This window comes from Numida meleagris, chromosome 4 (genome assembly GCF_002078875.1).
Source record: "Numida meleagris isolate 19003 breed g44 Domestic line chromosome 4, NumMel1.0, whole genome shotgun sequence".
Lineage (NCBI taxonomy): Eukaryota > Metazoa > Chordata > Aves > Galliformes > Numididae > Numida > Numida meleagris.
In genome coordinates this window covers 91,255,816-91,274,390 of record NC_034412.1, presented here as the reverse complement: position 1 = coordinate 91,274,390, position 18,575 = coordinate 91,255,816, and the positions used below count along the sequence as shown (strand labels likewise).

The following is an 18,575-nucleotide window of genomic DNA, read 5'->3' as shown; positions in this document are numbered from 1 at the left end:
GTTCTGAAGGGTGGTCTCTTGGTGGTGGTTTAGTTGTAGCTTTCCTTTAAACACGCATTTCCTTGCTTTCTGTTTTCATTGATGCATGCTACAGTCAAGGCAGGATAAGTGACATAGATATCAGAAAATCTCCAAGCTTATTTCCTGTCACTGTTTTTCATGATCTTTGAAGTGTGTTAGCACCATGCTGAGAGAGCTTAAATAAGGGCTTTGAAATGAGAACTCAGGTCATTAACTAAAGTTGTAGCGTCCTGGAAACTAGGTATTCTGACTGCATCAAATCAGTGGCCTCTCTAAGCTCTAGAAGACCTGACTTTTTCTTTTCTTAAATACAGAAATCCTAATGACTTGGTATTTCTCATCCAGGTGCCATATGAAACACTGAACAAACGGTTTCGAGCTGCACAGAAAAACATTGATCGAGAGACAAGTCACGTTACAATGGTCGTGGCGGAGCTGGAGAAGACGCTGAGCAGTTGTCCTGCTGTGGATTCAGTTGTAAGTCTCCTAGATGGAGTAGTTGAAAAACTCAGCGTGCTGAAACGAAAGGTGAGTGGTGTTCTACCTCGTTACTGTTCTGTCTTTGCAAAGTTTATGAAGTGTTTTTCTGCAGTGCTGTCTGCTTTGATTTGGTTCTCAAGGTATGCACCATAAGCAAAGGACATAGAATGCACAGTGAAACCAAACAATGTACTGAACCTTGCTTCGCTATGCTTATGGAGTGTCGTACTGTTCATAACTAAATAGAAGAAAGGATGGAGAAGTAAAACTAATGTGCTTACAGTCTTGAAAACAAATTTCTCTATGTACGGAAAAGAAACAGCAGCAAAATGAATTTTTGTATCAATTCCTGCTCATTTAATGGAAAGACTTGCGCAGTCGCTTTCATTTATCACTTGAGGATAATCAAGTAGAAGTTGAGTCTGGAAGATACGTAAACCCCAGTGGAGATAGTTGTATGCAGTGCTGAGGATTCATAGCAGGAGAAAGTGAGAAGTGTTCTGGATTTGTGACTTGAGTGCTTTTTGTAGACAGAGAACCAGCAGGTTGGAAAGATCCTTGGGAGAATTGCTAGAAGCATTTTAAACCAAGTTCAGCAAGGTAACTTACTTCCAGCCACTAAGCTGAAATGGTTGTCTGAAATGCATCCAGACTTTTGTGCTTATACTGCATATTTCTGAAAAGAATGAGTTATAAACATACGTAGAATAGTGCATCTATGTTTTGGATGGGAATATTACTCATCCTGAAATTCATCAGAAAAATTACTCGACGTATATATTGCAGAAGAATGAAAATAGCTCTCTTGCCTGGTGTTAGAGCAGTGCTTCTCTAAAAATAGACAAAACAAATGGTAGCAAAGGCATTTCATTAAAACTTAAATGAAGTAACGAACAGATATAGATCTTGAGACTATTAAGTGAAGCGTCAAAACACTTGGGAGGTTTGTAACGTGAAAACAGCGCTGTCTTTTGTTGATTCAGAGTTTCCTACTTGAGCAGGTTATTTGTGCATTGAAAAAGCTAATCTGCAATACCCTTCGTAAATCTAATTGTGTTTTCTTTGGTTTGTGAGACTTTAAGAGGTTTTAAACGAAGTGGATTTTTTTTAACTTGCCTGTTGCACACAGAAAGAAATGAGGGTTTCTAAAAGAGGTGTTGGATTTTTGCTTGTAGGTGTCTAGTAATGATGTGGAGGAGTAAGTTATTTACTTGTTAAATGTGCTGACTTTGGGAGTATGTCTGAAGGCACTGTTGAATGCTTTGGGTCTAAGCTTCATTGTAATTGCTCGTTTGTTTTTAACTGTTCTGAACTGACTGTGGGAAATCTTGCATCTTCTCAGGAAGGGCAGTGGGCGAAAAATAAATGGCTATTAACCAACAGCAAGTCTTCTGAGATAAAGGTCCTGCTTCTGCTGAAGATTCCAACTGTCTTCTCTGTAATCTCTGCCAGGAGCAAATATGATTGTTTTCTTTAGGGCCTTTGGATGCAAGTGGGGTCTCTGCTTCCTCCTGCGTTCAGACAAGGATCTGATGAACTGCTGAGATGGCCATAATAGAACTGGATGGATCCTTTGTTTAACACCTTACTCCATCTTGAAAAGGATCTTTTTAGCACAGTGGGTTTCTTGGGTTCTGAGAATTTTCCTGGGGAAGATTAGGCCTTTCTTTTTCTGTTTGAATCCTTTTTTAATATGCTTGTTCCCTCAAGTTTTATTAATGTCCAGCAGAGCAAGTCCAGATAGACTTGCTTAAGAGTTTTGAAGAGTATCTGTAGCCTTTGTCTGCATTAGAAGGATCAGAAAAACCAAAATAGCGAGAGCTGTATAAATCCAGGTACAAAATCATATAAAGTGAGCCCTTTGAAATGAGAACAGGCTCAACCTTTGTGCCTGGTTGCCTTGAATTCTCCTGGTTATATTCAGAATAATTCTTGTGGTGGTTTTCACATCTGATAATGCTGCAGACTTCTGAGAAGTGAAAGTGTGTTTTGGTTTGAGTTGGGGTTTGCTTGCTGAAGAGGGGAAAAAACAAAACTCTTAAGTTAAATGAAACACTGATCTCCAGACTATATGTTATAAAGCTAAATTTAGTAATAAAAATAACTCAGCCTGCGGAAGTGTATATGAATTACAGCAAAACATCTTGTATAGTGACAAGGATTTTAGGTGCTTGAATGGAAGTTTGTAAATGAACATATGTTGTAAAAGTGATTAGAGTCAACCTGTGCTTCTGCAGCTGAAGATATTAGCTGGGGATGGTATTGTAGCCTGAGTACTCAAAAGGGAGCCGTGCCAGTGTGGAGCATGATTTAGTCTCCCTACAGCTACCTACGTTTTTGGTCTGTGCCTGGATGACAAAACTTCGTGGTATTTCCTGTTCCTGTAGCCAAGCAGGTACTCCAACACAAAGCCAGCAAGCTTAAATTGCCACAAGTGAAATAGCCCAACTTGAAACTGCATTGCTGGTGAGATATCACAGATGGGAAAGGTAGTAAGCTTCCATCTTCTGGTTTGCTTTTACCTTAGCGAGCATATAAAAGTACTGCAAGCATTCTTGTGTTCTGTTGGCAACTGTGGGCCGCGTCTGACATGTGCTGTGTATGGAGTCAGGGAGTTATAAATTACAAATGCAACTGTAATAAGATTGCCTAGTAAAACTTGAAGCATAAGTAGTCGACTGTGTAACTTCAAGGCTGAGTAAGAACAAGTTTGACCACGTCATTTGGTGGTTTTAATAATAAAAATGTTATAGGAATACTGCTGTGTCTTTTTCACTAGGCATGCCAATATGTGGATTTAAGTGTTGGTATAGAATAACTTCAGTTGCAAGGGATGTAAATAGAACAAGTCCAGCTGTCATTCTTCTTTGTCCAGATACATTTGTTTTTCCTGAGCGAGGCTTCTAACAGTAGAGACATAATTCCAGAGTGGTAGAAGTAAAATCATACCACATTGATAACGTTAATAATTTTGGAAAAATTCCTCTAAGACCCTTGGATTAAAGTTGGTAAAAGGCCAAATGTTTATATAACTTTCATTATTGTAGGAACTGATTAAAATGGCTCCAGTACATTATAGAAATAATGTGGGTTTACTCTACACCACTCCCTAGTAGAAGTATTAGAAGGGTATTAGACTACTTTATGCTGAAATTGATTTTGCTTTTTTCTTACTAGCTGAATGTTAAGCAGTAAAAAAAAAACCTGATTAGATGTGCATATGCTCAGAAGTAACTTATGTCAACAGTGTTAATAATATTCCAGTGTCTCAAAAGTGGACCAACTATGCTGAAACTAATGTGCTACCATGAGAGTTGTCTTTCTAAATGGAACACTATCAAGAGTAACTATAGTATAGAAAGAATGCTTACAAATAATTCCTATTTTATTTTTTAAAAGCCAACTGGAATTGTATAGCCCTGATTTGTTCCCGTTAACTATTGCTTTTTAGGCAGTTGAATCGATCCAGGCTGAAGATGAGAGTGCAAAACTCTGCAAACGTAGGATTGAACACCTGAAAGAACACAGTAGTGACCAGCCAGCTTCTGCAAACATGTGGAAGAAGAAACGTATGGACCGTATGATGGTAGAACACCTCCTACGCTGTGGCTACTACAATACAGCTGTAAAACTAGCAAGACAAAGTGGTATTGAGGTTGGTAACAATGTACACTACAACACGGTAATTAAGAGGAAAGTGGTAAATACAAACCAGCTGCTTTAGTTCTGCGGCGGCTTTATGTACTAGTGCCTTTGTTATTATTGTTTATCTGTTGGTATTTCAAGGCCTGAGTATGTTCTCCTTACACAGAAATATGATTTATGTGAAGTATTCAATAAGCTGAAATTGAAGGCAGAACTTTTAATCACAAATGAAATGCTTCTAGATAAACTCCTTAACCTTTAAAAGTTATGATTTTTTTACAAATGCCATACTGAATTTCTTGTCCAAGGCCTTTAGGCTGCTGATTAAGCATTTGGTGGAGCCTCCCATTTGTCTGCAATGACTTGTGTAGGTGATTGGGCAGGATAGCATATGCTGATTGTGGGAACAACTGTTGTGTTGTATCCTAGTACCTAATGCATGCTGACTTGCACTTTAGAAAATAAATTGTCATACGATTTAGGTATATTAGTAGCCTGTATATAGTCAGCACAAATTTTATGCTGTTCTCATTGCCCCATCTAAAATTCTGTGGTTGTCATGTTCCTTTTCATTTGGTATCTATTTGGTTCTGCTCCTCTCTCATAAATGCTGAAGTGTTTGAGATGTGTAGTTTAGTAATAGTCTAGATTTAACATATTTTGTCATAGCTTCTTTATGCCCTGGTGCATCTGCACTGCTTTCCTCGAGTAACCACGTGGACATTATTGAAACTGAATTTAACAAATTGCTGTTCACTTAAAGTCTTGTTTTGCTCGTTTTTAGGTAGCATTTACTATTTGCTTCTCAGTGATTCTTCATTAAGTTCTTTTGATGTTCCCAATGCCAAATATAGTTCATCTTAAAATCGTTTCTCTGTGGTGATAGTTGCAGAGAGTTACGTGGTATTGTGAGGTACATACTTTGCCTCTCCTATGTGAGAGGCTGAGCATCTCAGTGAGCCAGCTGAGGTGAAGAGATTTTAGTTACTGATGTCAAATTAGAATGTATGGGCCTGTTGTTCCTGGGGGTACCAGTCTGATCCTGCTCAGCCTGCGTTGATAGTGGGAAATACCAGTGAGGAAACGAAAAAGAGTTTGAAGGGAAGGAAGAGGGAAATAAATGAGTTACGAACTGTTAGTAGGAAATAATTCTGCTCTTACTTGCTGAAAGGTTTGCTGCACTGAATCAGTAAAACAGGCCATGACAGTCATTCCATTCAGGGATACTGTAATTGCAGCTGAATGGTCAGCAGCACCTCTGGTAGAACTTGCTATGCAGGGGAAAAATATGCTTGAATGAGGAATCATAGAATCATAGAATGGTTTGAGTTGGAAGGGACCTTTAAGGTCATCTAGTTCCATCCTCCCTGCTATAGGCAGGGACACCTCCCACTAGACCAGGTTGCTCAAAGCCCCATCCAGCCTGGCCTCGAGTGCTTCCAGGGAGGGAGCATCCACAACCTCACTGGGCAGAGGTTGTAGATGCTTGGATTTGGTTTATACATGGACATAGAAGTCTGTTATGATAGATTACAAGGCAGTGGTGTGAGGCATTGCACTCGTGAAGCCGCTCAGCTTTTTACTCTACTGAACAGAAGCTTTTCTTTTTGTTTACTTTCAGATAAGCTCCTTTGACTGCTGCCTCCAAGCTGAAGTATTTGTATTTACATAACATCCAAGTATAATGCAACTGAGTTGTACATGTTGAATGTGGTGATGCTGTATTTCTTCCAGCTTGCTAAAACTATGCACTTTACGTGATGCTCGGCCATTTACTCTGGCTAACTGAGGATAGGCATTCCTCAGTATCTCTACATTGTACTCGATCTTTTACAGTACAGTAGATGGCTTTTGCAGCAGTAGGATAATGAGACTTGATGGTTACACAGAATTTGTGGTGTTAGGAGTTCAGTAACAGACTGCTTTCCTGCTCCTTATTCCTCTCTTCCAGGAAGATATGGGCATTGAATCGTTCTCTAATGCTTAGTAATGCAACTCTGCTCCGGAGATTACAAAATATCATGATATTTTTCTCTCATCCCCAGTAATCTTTCTGTTTACTGTAGTCTCAACTGTAATTTTGATAAATGTCTCTACCGCTGCAGGGTTCAGGATCACATTTTCTACTGTAAATCTGGTTATGTCTATTACCTGTTTTTTGACATACCAAGACAATATTACCACTCAGTAGGCATTATACTCTAAGTAGGAACCTGGAAAAGAGCCTGCAATACCTGCGCGATTGAGAGCAGCTCTTGTTTTCATTTTTTTAAATTTTGCTTTTGTGCTTCTCTCCTTTTTTTTTCCCCACGTTCTGGGAAGCAATGCTGCTTCAAATCCTGAACTGTTAAAAATTAACGAAGAGTTGGTCCTTTTAGCACAGCTGCTGGGATGAAAGAACTGTGATCACTGTGGCCTTATGTTCAGCTTAAGGCCAGTCACGAGTGTTGTAGAACAGAAGTCAAGACTGGCTCCGGTACTGCTTAGTGTCATTCATCATGGGCTGGATGATGGGACGGTGTCCTTAGAAAGTCTGCAGGTGATGAAAGGTAGGATTTGTGGCTGGTACAGCAGAGGGCCGTGCTGCCATTGGAGATACCTTGAACAACTGGAGAAATGAGCAAACAAGAACCTTATGAGGCTCTGTGAAGGGAAGTCCCACACCTAGGGAAGTGCAACTCCATGCACCAGTATGTGCTGTGTGTGACTGGAAGGCAGCTTTGCAGCAAAGGAAGGGGATGATGGGTGGTGAGGCTGGTAGGCAAGCTGAACATAACCAAGCAGTGCACCCGTGTGAAAAAACTCCTCAACAGCATTCTGGGTTGCATTGGGATAAGCATTGCCAGCAAGTGGAGGGATGTGATCCATCCCCTCTACTCAGTGCTCCTTAGGCTTGCCTGGTGTTCTTCATCTATTTCTGGAGTCCCCAGCAGACATTCTGGGGCATAGAGTCTCTGTTCTTGGAGGTGTTCAAAACCAGACTGGACTGACATAGTCCTAAGTAACGTGTTCTACTCAGCCCTGCTTTGAGAAAAGGGGTTTTACTGAATTTTGAGAATTACCAATTCTGAGCATTCTGTGATTAGTTTTTGTGGTTGCAGACCAAATGGCAAAACACAGTATCTGCTGCTGTCTAAAAGGCTGAGCTTTTTCCATTTCAGTTGCACCTTGGGGATCCTAGATTAAGTATCTTTCAATAGTTGTTAGACCAGTCTTGGGAACAAGTTTCAGCCTGTGTGTTTAAAGTTCATTATGTGGCTTCTGAATGCCAGGAGACCTGCAGAGCTGCAAGGTACTTCATGGGTGGAAACAGCTTAGAAGTTATTTTGCCTCAGCGGCCTAAAGCAATTAAATCATTCATATGTTTGCCAGCAGTACATAGCAGACAGTTTGCTCGCAGATTGACTCACCATAGTGTACAATTTTAATAATTATTGATGGGCTGAGACAAATTCTAGTCTGCTTACTAAATTAGGTATCTTAATAGGAATTAGATTCTTGAATTCTTGTCATGGAAGATAAGCATTTAAAAGTTGTGGTTATAAGCTAGGGAGCAAATGGCTATGAAAAGTGCTGATGTGAAAATCATATGGAAGTTTAAATGCCAGAATTAACTAGCTCAATTTAGAAATAAGTTTTGGTGCACGGCTTATATAAAGCGTAAGGTTATAAAGCATAATACTGGAGATAAAACTGCTACCATGTAGTCTGTATGGTATGTCTTGAAAGAACAGCAGTACTGCTTGGGAATGTATATCAAGATGTGAGTCATCTTAAAATAAGAGCTGACAATCAAGGACAGAAATGTCACGTTTGTGCCGAAGTAAATATAGGGGGAGGGGATTCTATTGCACGTTTTTTCTTGATGTTTTCTGGCTCTCTAATGATGTGAAAAATGGTTTGGATTGAAGATATAAACTGAATGTAAAAGGTGTTTCTTTTATTGCATATAAATGAAGCTCATCAGTATCAGGTTGTTACACTTGATGATCTTACTTTGACTCCATTGTGACCTTGCAGTGCAACACCAACATAAAAATGTATATTTTCATTTACAGATTCATATATTCAGCTTGCTGGGAGAGTTGTCTCTAAGCTTAGACTTGCCATTCCATGTTCTGCTGTGTTAAATGTTGTTACAGTTCTGTGCCACTAGCTGCTGAACAAATCTAATTTTGGAGGTGTGGTATCTTAGTAGGAAGTTGCTTGCTGTTTGTAGGTAAGTTTTTATGGTTAGGTTAAGTATGCAACCCCTCTGTTTGTGTTTGGAGGGTTGTTTTATAAATTTGATGCTTTTTCTAGCCTCTTCTTAATAAGTTAAGAAGGAAAAAGCTTCCTTGTTCTGTTTAATTATGTAATAACAGTGACTTTGCCAATATTGTGAAAAACCTAGATTCTGAAACTGTCACTCTGCTGTAAAGAATCCTTCTCTTTGCTTAGCTTACTATAACATAATAAATATTCCTCCCTTACTGCATGTGTTGTGCAAGTTGTGCTATCACTTTTTTTCTGAAGTAGATGCTTTAAATTTATGCTGTGTAAGGTCAGGGAGCAAATGAATCAAAAATCTTGAAATTGAGAGGCAGAAGAGCTGCTACACCCTATGGAGTGTGTTGGGGAGCACGGGCAATGAAGATCCAGATGCAAGAGAGCACTTCAGTTGAAATAAATAGCTTCAAGCCATTAAAAAAAGTTAACTTGACCTTGCTTTGTAGGTTGTGTGCCAATCAGTTTTGCAAATTAATGGTCTTAGATCAGTGATTAAGTAGATGCATGATCCTTCCAAGATACTTAGCTAAATATTTGTGTAAATGCCAGTGTGCTTTTTCACTTTTGAAAATTGTTGGGGGAAAAAAAAATTTATCATTGATTTCTAAAGCTTTGTGACTGTTGTAAGCGTTGGCCTATGTTAGAAGGAGTTCTTGACACTTGAAGCAGTGCTACACCAGTTAAGAACTAAAAGTCATTTTCTTGGAGTGGCAATTCAGTTCTTAGCTGTTTTTTTTTTGTCAGTGTGTTCTTTCCCAAGCAGAACTTCTAAATTTTAGGTCACTGTTAGTCCTTGTAGAATACTAAAACAGAGCAGACATTGGAAAAGCCATTCTGGAAGTAGTTTGTTATCTTTGAAACTGGAGTAGCAAGTATTCCTTTCATTTATAATCAAAATCTAATTCAAAAATGCTGCGGTCACTGTCTCAGTAAGTAGATCTGCTGTTCTCCTTTCTGTATAATTTGGTTCAGTTTTTCCTCTTTCCTATTGCATAGGCACAGCTTCAGTTTAAATTATTTGGAAATAACTTTGAACAGATGAATTAACTCTGAATATTTGGAAAGATGCCTGCAGCAAACTCAGGTGTATTCCATCATCTAATTTGGTTACGGGGAGTCATGAAATCTTATTTTGATGACCTTTAGAATAAGAGAGACTTTTACTCCTCAAGACAAGCTGCGTGGCTTTTGACCACGTGCCTGATCTCTTCATTGAGTACCCCATATCACATAACCTTTAAATTGAAGGCAGGGGTACTCTCATTGCTTTATTAAAGAAAAAAAATCCTCAAAACTGTAAAACAGATCTTTGAACTGAGACTTGGGATGACTGCTGAATGTTTTCTATGGAGCAAAACCTGATGCCAAAGCTGCAACTTGTGAAATCATCCTTCTCCCAAGTGACTTTATCTTTCTACTCTTTACTCTTTAAAGATCAATAAAAATAAAGTGCAAATAGCATGCACTCTTGAGCATCACAAACTGGAGCACAATTAAGTCTTAGTTCAAAAAGTGAATGAAAAATGCTCTCGGAGAATATTCTTCTGGTCAAAATGAGATAGGTTTGCTTAGGACTCTGAGCTCATATATGGTTGTTGACAAAGCAGAGCAGATGGTATTGAGCACATAGCTGTCAGGATTTAAGGAAAGCTTTGTGTTTAGGAAGGTGGTTGTCTGCGTCCTTCTCTGAAAGTTTTATTGTGCCTGTGTAGCTGGTATTCTTGCTCTCAGGCACGTGCAGGATGGAGGCATTCTGTGTCAGTGAGCTGCAGACAGATCAGTACCTAAGGAGCAGCGTGCAGGTAACGGCACTTCTGTTTTCCTGGAAACTTATCTCTGCTCCATTGGGACTTCTTGTGCTGCTAGAGCTGCGCTCCGCTTTGACAGTACATGCATGAGTCGAACAGTAGACTGACAGTATGTATGCATATGAGAAGTAAATGTTGGTTAGGTATAGTTGTGCTTCTGCCAGTCTTGGCCCCAGAAGCCTGAAATGGTCATTTCCACTTAATTCCTACGACTAGAGGAAGTAGGAGTGAAATCTAAAAGCTACATAATACTGATTCAGTGTTCTTGGAACTTTGTGCTGGAGGAGGATGAATGTCAGCAATATGATCGCTTCAGTAAGAAATAAATGCAAATGTTTATAAAAACTGAAGTTTGTGAGGAGGAGGCCGTGTGATGTTAAAGCTAAAAGCTCAACGAATACTTCCCCTAACCATCACACCACTGTACCCATAGAAGTCTTTAAGACATGTGGTCCAGGAATGGCTTGTTAGGCAAATTTGTCCTAAGACTTGCATGTAGCCTTTGCCTCACTGAAACGCAGAATACAGACAAGCTGACTTTCTAATTGCAGGCTGAATGGCAAAAGTTGGTTTGTATGAAGCTATCTGTTGTGTCCTTCTCCTATGATTCCCACACTGGAGAGGTTGGAGGAGGCTGCCTGTAAAGGAGCTGCTGAACTGCCCGGGCTGTTTCCTTGAAGTGCTAAGCTGTGCACTAGGAACTCAGGAGCTCCTTTAAAAGTTCTCAGTGTAGGCATGGCAGCTTCCAGTATATTGATATAATGAACATCTGAGTGCGTTCATCTGAATTTCCAAGTGCTTTAATTCCTGAACAGCCTTACATCTGCAGTTTGGCTCAAGCATCTTTGGGAGTTACAATTATGTAAATATGTAATAGTCAAGATCAATCTAGAATAACAAACTTTCTCATTACAAATCATTTGACACTTCAAAGCCAACAACATGAAGTATGCTGTGATTTTGAGGCTGTTTTTTCAGTTTTCTTTTATACAAAATGGATTACCTGATTGTAAATAATATATCTAACAGATATTTTATTTCAAAATCTTAATCTGAGAGGCTAGTAAAATGTCCTGTTAAAATGTACTGTCATTCAAGATTCTTGAAATGAAATACTATCTAAGAGTAGAATGGAGTTCTCAAGTAGAGACTGTCTGGATGTGTTAGGTTTGCTTTTATTTATGCCTCTGATATTTTTCTTATTATACATTCTTCCTGCCAGACATTCCTTCAAAATGTGTTGTTCTGCATGTCATGCTTCCTCCTGTTACTGTACTGGGTGACAGGAGTTTATTTTTGTCAGAATGCGTAGCTGATAGCGCAGGCTGTTCCTGCTTGGGTAACAGCAGTAGTTTGTGCCCACCTGGCCAAGGGTTGGTCCTCTTTCCTCAGCCAGAAGAGGCTGCTACAGAAAACAGAGTAGATTTGTGAACAGAGGCTTTTTCATGCCTGTGGATGCATCTTAAAATCTCGGAAGGCTTTCTTGCACTAGTCTGGTACAGACAGCACTGTGTGAAGCTTGGTGTAATGTACTGCTGGGTAAGGTGCAGCTATTTGCTGAGCTGCAGAAGCTGTTGAGACAAGATGAGAGGCTTTGGGAAAACAACTTGCTGTAATAACCAGCCTAGCTAGCTGCACTGAGAGGCTCCACCAAAATGACTGATGTGCATGAGGAAAAGTAGGCAAACAAAACACTTCTTTATTTGGCTGTGGAGCAGTCAGTAGCAGGATCTGTGTGTTTTGGTCTCAATACTTCAGTAAAGCTGTTGGAAAACATGGCAGGTGATTGAAAGATCTGAGGAGCAGGGGTTGGGACTAGCTTGGTAAGAGAATGGTGAGATACAGGAGCAAAAAATAGTAATTCAAGGGACTGCTTCATGTAGTGAAGAAAGAAAAGAAAGGCGTAAGAAAGAAACAGTGCCTGGAATCAGAAGTTTAAAAAAATGTAACTTGAAATAAAACAAACTTCTAAGTTTATTCATTAGAACCAGTTGCCAAAAGAAGTAGCAACATGACTTCATGTCAAAGGCAGTATTCTGATTGGCAATCGGTCACCGAGTTACTGGGATCCCTCAGAAATAGCTGGGTAAAGTAAAAGGTCTATGCTATGCAGAGGTCACAGAGGATGCTCTCATGCAAAAGCTCAACTATGTACACCATGGAATACTGTGTTTACTTTGTAGACAAAAACTTCTCTGCCTTGTCTGTTGATGGATCTGTGGTTTGGCTGTCTCGCTGCTTTTTTCATACAACTAGCTTTGCAGCTGGCTTCTGAGTCGGGCATTCCATCATTTACGCTGTTTATTTTCTCTGTAGTGCTGTTAATGTGTAGCATTATAACACTTAATAGTAGCTTAATGAACTTCAGACAACGTTATTTTATGAGCAGAGAGTAAGGAGGCCTCTTAATGTTCATTTGTGCCTCTTTTTTTTTTCAGAACTTTAACTGAGATGTTGCTGTTTTTTCACTACCTATGCTTTTGCTTTGTTTCTGCCTTCTATCTCAATGTGGTTTTTACTTACTCTGAATTCGCTTTGAAGGATGGGTTTTTATAACCAGCAGGCTTTTACTTTTCCCTTTGTATCGGAATAAAAGAATAGACCCGGCAGACACTGTGGTGTGTTCTAGTCTAGACTGACACGTTTTCATTGTTTCCTTGCAGAAAAATTGTAACCTCCTTCTTCCCCAGGGGGTCCTGCTGCCCACCTTCGTAGGTCTTTGCATCTGCCTTCTTCCTGAGTCTTCCTGAGCTGTGTAACAATAGTTGAAGCATCGGGGCAACCCCTGCACTTGATGTATATTCATCACAAAGGAAAATCTAACAAATGAGTATACGAGTATGGAACACTGATGTTACCTTTTGTTTGTAGCTGTTCATATTGCACTTCTGTTTTATAACTGACTGCTTCCTGAACTGTACTGGAGGTTAGGCTGCAAGTTCAGGATAGATGGCTCAATATGCGAGTACTCATTGAAAGCTTAACGTATCTTTTTAAAACTTGTTCCAGAGTGATCCTAGTGTTTATTTTGTTTCATGTACAAGTAGTTTAAATGGATGTTTACTACTGAATGCTTAAGTACTTCAACAAAACCTTTTTTTAATATGAGAACAGTGCTCTTATGCTTGTAGTATCTATAGAAAGTCGATCTGGCTAAAACTGTCATACGTCCACTTGGCATCAAGCTTGGTTCTTATTAGGGAGTGGCCTTATAAAAATAGCAAATGACTGCTTTGTTAAAAAATGATTTGTAGTGAAGTTCAGAATTTTACCTGCTGTGAAACAAACTACCTCTCACACATGTTGTCTCTTGGTTGTGACTGGATCTAATGAATAATTTGTAATTTAATCATAAAGTTTTAATTTACTCAGTGTGCAATGGCAGTCTAAAGATGGATAAACAAGTCCTAACAAAATGGATGAAGGATTCTGCATCTGTGCTGATCTTTAAATAGGAGGTTGGAGCTTTCTGAAGATGTCCCGGGGGAACTCTTGCATTGCCATCTTTGAAGAGGTCACTTTTATAAGTCAGTAAAAAAAAAAAGCTCTTGGATTGAGTTATTGCTGTCTTTGACTGCGATGCAGTTAGCTTTCAGTGAAGTGAATAAAGTTTGCCTGAGTCTTGGAATAAAGGAATCCTGTGCAAATGTGTATTGTCAGCAGTTGTGCAAGTCCTACAGTGTAAGAAAGGCAAACGAGTTTGGCATTCATTATTCTTAGCAAGACTCTGCTTTTGCAGTATTTACTTAATTCCTTTAAATATGTGGAATCACTGCTTTTTCCTCCAGCTCGATGCTGAATTCTAATTCAGTGTAGGATGTTAGTTACACGCTTTGCTTAAATTTAAAGGTAGTTCACGTTTGAATGTGTGGTTGCCAATTTCTCGTTTACTTTAAAACTTTGTAGTAGAAAAGCTTTGTAGTAGACATAGTTGTGTTCAATTTAAAATTTATATGAAGTTAAAATATCCATAATTTAAAGGCAAATTATCTTACTGCCTTTATTGTAAACCTTTTCATTTCACAGCTGTTCTTCTCATACAATGTTCGGTATATTTTTTGTGAATCATCTTGTGGGTTTTTTCCAACACAATCATGTGAATTCATGAAGTTGAGCCCATTTTTCATGTTCCTCTCAGTTTTGATGCCTGAAATTAGTGTCTACGTTGACTAATTTTCATACCAAGGCAGTCTTTCAAGGATTTTTGGAACTCTTAGAGTTACTTGTGGGTTTGTCCTGCAGCTGATGTAAACTTAATTCCTAATGCACTTTCTAGGGAGTAAAGTTTTCAGTATTTCCAGTGCAGTTTGGTGTCTAACAACTATTTAGTGTTTGCAGCTGGCCTCTCCAGTCAGCGTGGGTGCTGAAGTCTCTTGAAAATGGGGTACTGCTGCTCAGGTGAGAAACCAAGGTTCTCACTCTTTGCCCAGGGTTCTACTGCAGTCAGCTCCTGCTGGCAGTGATCAGAGCTTAAGATGCCCTCAGAGGAGGGGACGTGCATGTACATGTTGGGGATGTTCTTACCAAGAACCCATCTCAGAGAAAGAAAATAGAAGTGCCTTTATAGGGCTGTGGCTTTTATGTTGGCTGGGAATATAGTTAGTAATCATCATAGTAAAGGAATCCTCATTCTTCACGGTATTTTATACCTTAATTATTGGAATTCTGTGCAGTATTATGGGGTTGGTAGCCTTCCTCCCTGTAAGCACTTGCAGCTTAAAAAGTAGTGATGTTTAAAAGCTATATATATGTAAATCATGCTGAGCACGGGGTGATGGATAGATGTATAAATAAGTCTCTGGTTTCGTATAAGTGTCTTCAGACTTAGGATGCAATTTTCTGTAATAGATCTTTTTTTCTGTAAAGTTTGAACTATCATAATGGAATTGAATAGTCATTTTATGCTAATGCTTATCCAGTGCTTAAATAGTTACCCACCTGGTACCTGGTGAGTAGATGGGAAGTGAGGTTGACTTGGGTCCAATAGTTTTAAGCAGAAACAATAAAATGTAGGTGATAATTCCTTGCTTTTTAGAAAGAAGAATGCTCCCCCTTTTTGTGTAATTTTGATAATATTTATGGCCAGGAGAGTTTTTTCTCCTACCTGAATGTAGTTTTGCCATTGCTTAGTCTTCCTATCAAAAGTCAAGTATTCTGCATTTGTGAGTTGATTTAGGCAAAATTATCATGGAGATGCGTAGGAGGCTGGAGGGGTGTGCTTGTGAGTTACGGTTTGATAACACCATACAGCACAGGGCTTGCCTACAACCTCTGCAGACTTTGGGAATAAAATATTGCAGTCACTTTTTTAGGGTGAAAACTGAAGCTGTGAAATGAAGAAACGCTTGCAGTGTTGCAGAAGATGATAACTAGAGGCCTTAGAATTGCTTTAGAATTTACATGCAAGATGTGAGATATGAGTAGTTCTCCACAGAACGTAATGTTGACCTGCACAGAAGACCTATGCCATTTTCATAAAGCCAAATAATCCTCTCATGCTCCATGCTTCTATTTCTTTAGCTGTTGTTAATGAAATACACTGTGGAGAAGCACAAAGAGTAGACACAACCAAAACAGGAAAGTATGATCAGATGAAAGAAGTCACAAAAGTGCATGTAGATTTTTTTCAGGTGTATTGCCTGATTGAATCTTCGTATTTTTATTCTGTCAGTCTGCTTAATTGAGACTTAGAACTGTTTGTTATCAAATCCATGAGCTATTTCTTTCCCTACAAATGAATTTCTTAATGCTTTTTTATATTGTTCTGTTATTTTCTACCTACTCAGCAGAGAAGAAAAACATTTATTGGAACAATTCAATGTGGTTGTAGTTCCAAAAGAAAACCTTTCAATTAAAAATACTGTTTTCTGGATGCATGCTGTCTATTTAATGGAGAAGACTGCCAAGCTTTGACTCCTTTTGGCAAACACAGATCTAATTAACATGTCTGTACCAAATAGAACCTTTTTTATTTAAAATTTGCAAAAGGATTATAGGAGTTACTTTCACTTTGAAGTTTGTTTTCTTTCTCAGCAGCAGCTACAACCTCTTTTGCTCAACAGTGGTTGAGGAATAGCTGAGGATTGCTATGCTATCACTTCACTGATAAATGCCTTTAGTTGAGATTCTCACCAGCTCATTGCCCTGTAATGCTGCCCATACACATATTCAAAGAAAAAAGACCCAAAAACATACTTTTGATGAAGCCAGGAAAAGCTAACATATGTGACAAAACCAGTGCTTTCTTGTTGTACCTAGCATAGACCTTTATTGAAATAGAAGAAAATGCTTTTGTTTTAGTTGGGTGTAAAAACAAATGCTGCTTACTAAGAGGCTGCATCTAACTCAGGCTTGGGGAGATGTATGGAGAATGCTGTTCTTAACTCCAGTCGGTTTTAACAGCTGCGTGAGGAAAATAGGCAAACAAGATAATGGATGTGGTGACATTGAATGTCAGATTACTTATACAGTTGTGCTACATGGGCAAGATTAATTTCATTCTATAAACTTGCCACTGCTTCACTACTTTAGCCCTGATCTCAATCTTGCTTATCTGGATTTGGTAACACTAGAGTTGTATGATAATTTCATCTTTTGATGGTATAATGCTTTTGTTGCTACAGTCCTATGTTGTGTAAAAATGTAATTGCACATAAAAACTGTCTTGCATGTGACTTCAAAAACAAATGGTTAAGTCATAAGAGAAAACTCCAGGAAAAGTTTTTGTACTTAACCACTTATTCTGCAATTTATAAATACATGGAACATGTCTACGTTTCTGTAAATAACCATTCTGACAAACCTAGCCCCATCTGGCCTGCTTTTTCCAATAATAGGAGGCTTCCTGTATTTATAAGGAAAAATTGGCTGATGAAATGCAAGATGTGCGTGTGATATGCCTGGCACTATTTCTATTTTTTTTTAAAACTTTGCCTCGGGAGAGTCTAAGACTGAATATATTCAGCTGTTCTAACAGCTGAAAATGCCACCTATTTCAGAGAGTGGCTTAGTTCACTGCAGCTACTGTAACGTTTGTCATACTGAGCATTTCAGTTGTGTGATTTTCTGCATTTTGCTGTGAAGTCTACATAAAAATGAACTTGTTCAAAACTGGTGTGTTAATCAAATATTTGAGTACTGGATTCTTGCTCGTGTATTGAATTAGGGTATCTCACAGTGCATTTTCTTTAACAAGTGTGAACTGTAACAGCATAATGTGTTTATGCAGCTCAGAAATAACTTCTGGCGCTGCCAATTCAGAGTGGATCTTGCTCATATCATTTGGAAACAAACTAAATCCTTTTTCAGTAATACATGGGAAAAATCACTTGCTAGCCTAGGAGATCTTTAATCTTATTGGATTATCTTAGCCTTGGTTGGTACAAATTTGTAAAGCAGCATGTAATGAAGTAGCAGAGGTGTATACAAGGCTTGCTTCGGGCAAACTTGATACCAGATGCTCTTCTTTCTTCAAATGTATCCACTTCTGTTAAGCAGCTGAGGAACTATATAATGACACTGTCATAGTCCAATGAAATAATAAGACAGGCATTGTGGAAACCAGGTATTCTTGGAAGTGTGGACTGCGCCATACTGGTGAGGAGATCTTGTCAATTTCTTTGCAAAACTCCAAGATGTCACCTTTACTCTTTTTTTTAGTTCTGTTGCATAAATAGATTTAGAAGAGCAGTTATTTTACCATGAGTCTATCTTGGCACATGGTAATGCAGTCTTTACGAAATTAAGTTACAGTATATTTAAAGTAATGTCTTTTAAAGATGTCTCTAGAATGAAGTCTCTTGTATCCCTATGTTCCCATTGGTTAAATGGATTGGTGTATAAAGTATCAGTATGATTTAACAAGCTGTGCTTTCTTTTTTTCTTTGGTTTTAAAGGACTTAGTAAATATTGAGATGTTTTTGACTGCTAAAGAAGTGGAAGAGTCATTGGAAAGACAAGAGACTATGACTTGCTTGGCTTGGTGTCATGATAACAAATCCAGGCTCAGGAAAATGAAGGTATGAAAACGTAGTGTCAATGTTTTGCCTAAGCAGTGGTTTTCTAAACTACTCGGATATTTGATACAGTCAATTTGGTTTAAATTATAGGTCTTGAATGAGGCCTTGTGTGAAAGTAAGGGCAGTAAGTACAAAATTTATCTTTTAAGGTTAAAGTTACTGGTGCTGAACTAGCCCAAGTGAATGCCAGACCTTAATGCAGTGTGTGTAGTAGTGTCTCGATGCGTGTGAATTTGTGTGTATAGCTCTTCGCATCCTGCTGAGAATATAGCTCATAGTTCATATATGAAGAATGAAATTGATTTGTAAACCTGTGTCTGAGAGATGTCATATG

The 18,575-nt window shown here is 38.7% G+C and overlaps 1 protein-coding gene across 6 annotated transcripts in view; it reads left to right on the top strand.

Annotated features, from left to right (window-relative positions):
• The window catches only part of MAEA (macrophage erythroblast attacher), a 46,273-nt gene that overhangs the window by 15,372 nt on the left and 12,326 nt on the right, over nt 1-18,575 (top strand). For all 6 annotated transcript variants that reach the window (XM_021395836.1, XM_021395834.1, XM_021395839.1 and 3 more), the window contains 3 exons: nt 367-549; nt 3,953-4,156; nt 18,119-18,241. In XM_021395836.1, coding sequence (XP_021251511.1) covers nt 442-549; nt 3,953-4,156; nt 18,119-18,241 — 435 coding nt within the window. In that variant the 5' untranslated portion in view covers nt 367-441. The remainder of the gene's footprint in view (nt 1-366; nt 550-3,952; nt 4,157-18,118; nt 18,242-18,575) is intronic.